Below are 8,502 nucleotides of genomic sequence, written 5' to 3' on the forward strand. Positions count from 1 at the left end.
CAAACCGACTGTGCTACACTCAGTCTCTGGCTTATCAGCTCTTGATCGCTTTCCTCTCCACAAGCCCTCACCACTGGGGTCTCCCAGGGCTCCGTTCTAGGGCCCCTACTGTTCTCCCTCTACAACAATTCTCTTGGCTCGGTAATTTCCTCACAGGGTTTCACTGCTATGCAGACGACACTCAACTCTTCCTCTCTTTCCCCCCCTCTGACTCACAGGTGGCAACACGTATCTCTGCGTGTCTTGCAGAGATCTCTGCTTGGATGTCAGCCCACCACCTCAAGCTCAACCTTAACAAGACTGAGCTACTCTTCCTACATGGGAAAGCCTTACCCCCTAAGACTTCTCCATCACAGTAGAGAGCTCTAATGTGACCTCTTATAAATAAAGAAATAAATAAAGAAATAAACCTCCTTCTTCTAGCATTACAACTGCCAATGGCCCCTGGCCCAAGCAAGATTACTTTTTCCTCCTATGACTGGTGGATAGATGACTCACTAACTTGTGTATTTATTGTAAGTCAAATTGTAATTTGTTGTAAGTCGCTTTGGATAAGGGCATCTGCTAAATGCCAAAAATGTAATGTAAATGCAAATCAGGTTGAATGAAAACGAATAAAACAAAAATTAATTTAACTTAGTTTGATGAAAACTCCTAAAATTAGAGGACACACAGGTGCAATAGTGAGCAGCGCAGTTTTACCTGGTGGGGCAATGAAGAGGTGAGTGACCTAGTTTGGCTCAGGTGTCAGATGACAGACACCTGATACTCCCTCCCCTATTCCTCCTGCTCTGTCTCAACCCCCAGGTGGCGTATCCATGTCACACTGCTCACACTAAGTCCACTGTCACAGGGTCAGTGACGTTCCCCCTAGGTCCCCCCCCCCTCCGCTGTGATCTTACTCCTATCCAGAGGAGGGATGAACAACCCCTGCTAGACCACACTTCAGAGGGAACCAGATAACAATGTATTCTCAAACACTGTGCACTTATTGGTGCATATGTTAGTTCAGTTATCGGACTAAGAAAATACAAATATCCAAACAGAGTGTCAGCAGCTCTCACTGGTGTAAATCTCTCCACACTCACGCCTGGAGTCCTGATGCAGGTGTTCCCATACACAGATCCAAGTGAGCTTTCTCACACACACCTACACACACACACACACACACACACACACACACACACACACACACACACACACACACACACACACACACACACACACACACACACACAAACACACACCACAGGCACTGCATGCCTTAGGCACTGATGTTGAAAAGCGACATGTCTTCGGGGAAACACCTATGAGTGCAAAACAAGTTTGCTAACTAAAGGTTTAATTCAAAGGTTAAAAAGGTGTGGATGTTAATGACAAGACAAATACTAGCCCTTCTTTGCTTGGGAAATAGTTTTTCGTTTTTTCCTGCTGTCCACCATGTTGTGGCAAACATACATGCATGGTTGATTAATAATGATGATCTCCATATGAACATATGTATGAGAAACATTCTTCTGTCCTCTATTTATCCGATACACATATGACCTACAATCATTGCGTGAATATCATCATCATCATCATCATCATTATCATCATCATTATCATCAACTTCAAGTCAGCAGATTTGCAGAGCCATTCCAAAGCCAGCACCTGGGTATGACCTCAGTGTAAACATAACCTACTTTACTATGTTAGAGGGATGCAAAACTTTGACCTTTGACCTAAGCACATGGCTCTGTACGTAAATATGTTCCTGTCAGTGACGGCCCTGAATGCTGAGTATATGAGCTCTGTGGTAGACAGGCTGATACCCACTGGAAAGGAACTATTCTCTCCATTCCTCATCATTATTAACCCTCCTGTTATGCTGCTTTATGCCGGGCAACTTTCCCTGCACACGCACACACACATGTACACGCACACTCACACACACACACACGCACACACGCACTCGCACACACATGCACACATACACACACAAACTTGGAAAAGTCAAGACGCAAAGAAGGAAATGTACATCGTTCTAACAGTACAAAGAGAGAGAAAGAAAAGAGAGTCAGACTGCGATAAATAATTAGGCTAATGTCTCTTCAGTGTAACCTACTGCAGCGTGACAGTCAGATGCAGATGAGTCTGTACACGCCAACCCAACAGACTTGAGTCAACAGAGAGCGGGAGGGAGGAAGAGTGATTCTCATTCAAAGAATCAGACATGACTAATACGACTTGGCTGCACTTTTTTTGTGAGGGTGTGTCAGGCTGGGCTCATCTTAGACAGGTGGAGTCAGTGGAGCTGGCGGCGGTCCTAACCCCTCCCTAGGGTGTGGTCTGTTGAACGCTGAGGTGAGGTGTGACGGGTTGGATCAGAATACCATGAGAATCACAGTGGATCACTTTCTTTATGCAGATCCGACAGGTGAAAACCACGGCCGGGTTTACTAAACATTACCAGGCCTGGGGTCTGTCTTTACCAGGGGTCTGTGCGCACATCTTTACTCAGAAGGGTGCAAACCATAAGTTCTTGAAATGGTATAGCAACACACACATACACCCACACCCACACCCACACCCACAATATATTCCATTTCATTAGATACCTATTACACCCTACATGTCTAATCCTGTCCCTCTGACCCCGGGTGGGAAATCAATGTCTACGCCTCTGACACACCTCATCCAGCGAAATGCAAACACAAAACAACTATTGAGAACATATACTCATACCATACACGCACAACACAACATCTCAAACATGTATATATATAGTATTGATATGCCTAGTTGATCCTACCAGTTTGAGAGATATCTCTGCACAACTGTATTGAACTGTGGTAACATTTTTGAAGATGCACTTCATACCTTATACACAGTAGTATAGGTGAGGCACGCATACATGCAAGCACATGCAAATATACAGGACACGTCTGCACTCCATCATCATAAAAGGGACAGAGAAACCCTCAGGCTGAAGAGGATTTTCTTGCTTTGACTTCTCTTACTGTAGCTGATTTCTTGCTTTGATCTCTCTTACTGTACGTAATGATAAATGGAACTTATTGCTGTGCTGCACCAACCCCACACTGTGTTCTATAACCAATGTGTTTACTTGTTTCCCATCATCGGCTAAAGAGAACCAACAGTGGAATGCTGGTTTGGCAGCGTGTGTGTGTCTATGTGTGTATGTTCTTCTCTATGAATGCGTGCAGGGGCGTGTTTCTAAAAAGTAAAATGTGCCAACAGGCATAGTAAAAGTAATTACAAGGGTGGGACTAAATTGTACCACTATCTGAGAAAAAGTCCATGACTTGTTTTTTTTCAAATTTCAATCCAGCCATACCACTGTTTTTGAAGCTGTAACGTTTTTTGTGGAATAGGATGGGGGCTGGAGGGCAATGTGTGTGTGTGTGTGTGTATGTGTGTGTGTGTGTGTGTGTGTGTGTGTGTGCGGGGAGGGGGGGGGGATGTTAGTCACTCATACACAGAGGAGCAAAATTCTGCAGTTATACGTTTGAGATAATGGAAGACACACTTACAATAAATCAATCTGTCTCATACACACACACACACACACACACACACACACACACACACACACACACACACACACACACACACACACACACACACACACGTGAGATTCCTCAGGGGCTGCTGAGTTCATGTGGGTAGATTCTCACTGGTGGAAGTCAATGATAGAAGCCAAGAGTGTTACAGTGCTCAGGTCCTGACAACATGTGAATATAGAGATAAAGAAAACACACAATATGTTTATCTTCATATTCTCTCTACCTCACTAAACCATCATGCCACTGTGTTGTTGAGTGTTGTTGAACTTACTTTGAAACACATTCATAAGATTGGCTAAAAATGTTTTATTGTATATCTTATATTAGTTTTACAATACTCTAATTTACAGCCTACATAATTATTGTTCTATTGCCCCTTTTGCCATTGACTTTTTAAGATTTTTGCTTTTGCTTTTTGATTGTTTTGCTTACATATGTTTATGTTTATTGTTGTTTTCTATGCACCAACCTCACCAAGTCAATTTCCTGTATGTGCAAATATACTATACTACTTGCAATAAAAACAATTCTGATTCTGACATTCTCTCTACCCCACTGAAAGCTGGAAATGGTTTAACACCTCACTAAATCATAATGCCACTTAAAGAGTGTTGTTGAACTTGCTTACTTTGAAACTCACCCATAAGCTTGGCTTATTGTAAGAGAGAGAGAGAGAGAGAGAGAGAGAGAGAGAGAGAGAGAGAGAGAGAGAGAGAGAGAGAGAGAGAGAGAGAGAGAGAGAGAGAGAGAGAGAGAGAGAGTGAGTGAGTGTGTACACATTAGAATTAGAGTGAGAGTGAGTGTGTACACATTACAATTAGAAAAAATAATAATCTTAATTTGACCTTCAACATTAAACCAGCAGCACAGTGACTCACATAGATAGCATCCTCTCTCTCTCTCTCTCTCTCTCTCTCTCTCTCTCTCTCTCTCTCTCTCTCTCTCTCTCTCTCTCTCTCTCTCTCTCTCTCTCTCTCTCTCTCTCTCTCTCTCTCTCTCTCTCACACACACACACACACACACACACACACACACACACACACACACACACACACACACACACACACACACACACACACACACACACATACATTACAATCATTTGCAAGGCAAGGCAGGTTATGGATAGGTGTGGTCTTGTGTTGCCAAAACCGATCCTCTTCCGTGTTGGAGCTCCAGTCTGCGCTGCAGGGACGTGACGGGCAGGCAGGTGGAGGAGAAAGAGCGTCACCGTCACAGGCTGCTTCGCTTTGCTGCTCACGCACGGACAAAAAGTTCCCCTCATACTTTCTCGCCGAGTTTTGAACTGTTTGGGACCGAGAATGAGTATGTACGGGTCCCAGAGAGCGCTCTACACGAGCCGCAGGTCCGGATCCAGGACCGACGTGACCGGAGGAACCCTCCCGTATGCCCGGAGTGAAGCGCACGGCGGTAATGGATACGGACAGGAATACATGGACGGATATACTTACAGCTCAAAGAATTCCATGGGAGGCGGAATGGGGTATGGATATTTGATTGTGCTTTTGCTTTTGTATCACCATGTATTGGCTTGTATCATGTATTGGCTTGGTCAAAGGACCGTTGGTCAAAGGACCGTTTTTGGACCGTTTTTGCTTTATTTGCCCTAACAGGCCTACACCTTTGTCCAACTTAACTTTTGAACAGAAAGAAAAGCACTATATTTATTTTTCATCTTTAGAACCTATTCATATTGCTTCTTGGTATCAAGATCTTGGTATTCTAGAGATAAAATGTACGTTTTATAGACTGGACTAATATACTTTCATTGTTGTGTACACCGTATAGATAATTAATAATGTATTAGCCAGCGATGAGAGGTCTTTGTTTTGATAGAGGGAGAGTATGCGTATATCTGACAACTACACGCAAATTGAACTTCTTTGCTACATGCTTACTTCTTTGTGCCGACAAACAGCGGTTTGGACTATATTGACTGAAATACATTTTAATCATGCAATCAAATACATTTATGGATAAAAAAATACATAATGAAATTCCTTTCATTATGCTTTGCTTTCGGCGACGGAGAAACGTCCAACTTGATGTATTGCTCATGTTGAACTGTGAGGCATTTTTGTCCAGACGCATCAGCTCTAACACACTAAATTCGACAGACACATGAGGAAGCCAAAATACTTAAATGGGTCATCATGGCCACTTACAGTTTGAACCCCTAAGGGAAAACCATGCACAGTATACATTATTGTAAACCATTTGGCAACAAACAAGGATCTGTTTCTAACAACTGTTTCTCTGTTGTGAGCATTTAACATAGTGCACATCAGTGTCTCAGCTTGTCTGAGCTGTTTACACAGGTTACTCCACTGAGTGCTGTATGATCCCTCCTGCTTAGTGAAGAATGGAGAAACATAGGCCTGGAATTAGACTTGACATATTTCTCTTACATTTCTGCACATATACAGTAAACACCAGATGACCAGTACCTGTCTGGATGGTTGATGCACTGTATGACATCACTGACAGAACGTACAATTAAATTATAATACCAATCAATGACATAACTGGTATATAATATGATATTTGATCTGATGATAATGGTGGTGACGAAGATGATGATGATGATGATGATGATGATGATGATGATGATACCATCCCTGTCTTCTGCAGCCAATCTCCTCTCAGCGCCATCCACCAGAAGGCTTACATCCTGCAGGGCCAGTGCCAAGACTACCTGAGGAAAGCCGACAACGTCCTGCAGTCTGTGAGTGATGCTGTCTGCTCTCAGACGCTGACGTCGGTCATGTGTTTGGGTTCATCACAGTCAGGCTCATGTCTGGCAACTCTACACATAGTCAGACACTCTGCAGTCCCACTTCATCCCTGTCCATACGGGAACACTGAGATGCTGATGTCACACCCCTGGTGGTACAAATGAACCATATGTTAGTTTAAATATCAGTAGAGGCCCATAATGGATGAATTAATCTCTCATCTTTTTAAATGTCATAACAAATGCCACTTATGTCGGTTTGTTCATTGTTTAATGAAAATGGTAATACATTTAAGTTTGGCGTAATTGGACGGCTCCACTCTGTACAGATCCCTGCCTGGAGTTTAACAACATCAAATACAGAATAACATAGGCAGGGAGCCCATAACTACCAAACCCCCCGTAGGTAGGTTAAATACAGAGGGTGGAGGCTGGGGCGGTTTGACAACCTACAAAATGACTCTCATAGCCAGTGGCATCACACTGTTTAACCATGCTGGAGTGTTGCATCAACTGCTGGTTTAAGCCGGTCCATGAACATGTGATGATGTTTTGCATATCTGTGAATCAGCTGTCCGTCACAACTGCACCATTCAACTTAAAAATCTCCCACCTGAACTAACGCAGGCTTCATTTATTAGCTTTGGTAGAGAGAGAAACACACACTTGACTAGATTCCTCACACTGGCATGGCTGTGGTTGAGTATGTTCTCTCAATGTTCTCAAATTCAGTCACTCAACATTACCAACCAAGCTAAGAAAAAATAGGCTTCAGATATACTGTCCATGCCTGCCACCTCATCAGAGTCTAAAAACGATTATAGGCCTCATCTTGTTCTGAGGTGTTTGACATGTGGAGCGTGTTCATACACATCTGGTGGAGTGTGTGTGTGTGTGTGTGTGTGACTGTGTGCGTGTGTGCGTGTGCGTGCGTGTGTGCGTGTGTGTGTGTGTGTGTGTGTGTGTGTGTGTGGTTGTGTGTGTGCGTGTGTGCGTGCGTGTGTGTGTGCATGCGTGTGTGTGTGTGTGTGTGTGTGTGTGTGTGTGTAGTGTCTTAGTGTGTGTGTGAAATTAAAGCAGTGTGCCTCCCTCTGGCACACTGTCAGCACTAAACCCTGGGATTATCTTTACATACACAACAATGAAACCCAGTGAAAGCAGCATTATTCTGGGCCGTGACCAGACACATAACGAACAGCTTCTTTAACCATAGTGCAGCTGGGCAGAAATACACAAAGGTTTTTAATCTCGGAACACCATGAATGTCTCCCAGGACTGCACATAAGGGAAGCATTATGTGTGTCTCTCTCTTAACGTTTCCCTGTCGGTCCTGTAGGGTGGTGACTCTTCGCGTGTGACAGCGGACGCAGAGCGCTACATGGCCATGGCCAAAGAGACCATCGAGCAGCTGAAGGGCTGCGCCATGGAGCTGCGCCAGATGGGCCAGCCCAACGACAGCGTGGTCAGGAGGTGAGAGCCTGAGGGAAAACCACCTCTGCATGTCGACGCATGTATCTTAATGGCATACTCCTCCACATTCTTCCACTCTGTCCCTCTAAGTGTCAAGGTTATTGAGTTGTTGTTGTTGTTGTCTCGCTCTCTCTCTGCCTGCAGTGTGGAGGCGTGCAGGGACCAGCTGAAAGGGGTCCACATGGCCATAAACGGGACCCTCAGTCGGAAGAGTCGTCAGAGCAAAGGGAGTGCAGGCTGGGACGACCCTGGTGGGAGGAGCTTCAATGAGGCCATTTCCTGGATTGGCCAGCAGAAGGTACACACACACACATACACACACACACACACACACACACACACACACACACACACACCACACAAGGCAATGGCTTTAAATAACCATGACCATTCTCTGATAATGCCCTTTAGACATACCGTACTCTTATCAGAACCAGAGGTACTGAACACAATGCCTAGTCTGCAGGACCTGAGACACCTTCTAAATAAACTAAATGATGTTACACAAATAAACATGTGATAATTACAAGGTACATTGTTTGTAAGGTTAGTACCAGTGCAGAAGGGGAGGAGCTGTTGTTGCCGTCACTATATGGGTCTTTGATCAGGGGAGGCTGGTGGAGGTGGAGGTCGGGCTCATTGTGGTGCGGGGAACGGAATGAGGAATGGTATCAAACACACTAGTTTGAGGCAGTTCCTCATTCCGTT

The 8,502-nt window shown here is 44.4% G+C and overlaps 1 protein-coding gene across 1 annotated transcript in view; it reads left to right on the forward strand.

The window, feature by feature from the left end:
• Positions 1-4,891: 4,891 nt before the first annotated feature.
• dspb (desmoplakin b) overlaps positions 4,892-8,502 on the forward strand; it is a gene marked incomplete at both ends in the record, with an annotated part of 18,210 nt that continues 14,599 nt past the window's right edge. Inside the window, 4 exons of the mRNA XM_080536601.1 lie at positions 4,892-5,073; positions 6,222-6,315; positions 7,661-7,794; positions 7,939-8,092. Coding sequence (XP_080392727.1) covers positions 4,892-5,073; positions 6,222-6,315; positions 7,661-7,794; positions 7,939-8,092 — 564 coding nt within the window. The remainder of the gene's footprint in view (positions 5,074-6,221; positions 6,316-7,660; positions 7,795-7,938; positions 8,093-8,502) is intronic.

The sequence above is a fragment of the Nansenia antarctica genome (assembly GCF_963989245.1).
Source record: "Nansenia antarctica genome assembly, chromosome: 7".
NCBI classification, from domain to species: Eukaryota; Metazoa; Chordata; class Actinopteri; order Argentiniformes; family Microstomatidae; genus Nansenia; species Nansenia antarctica.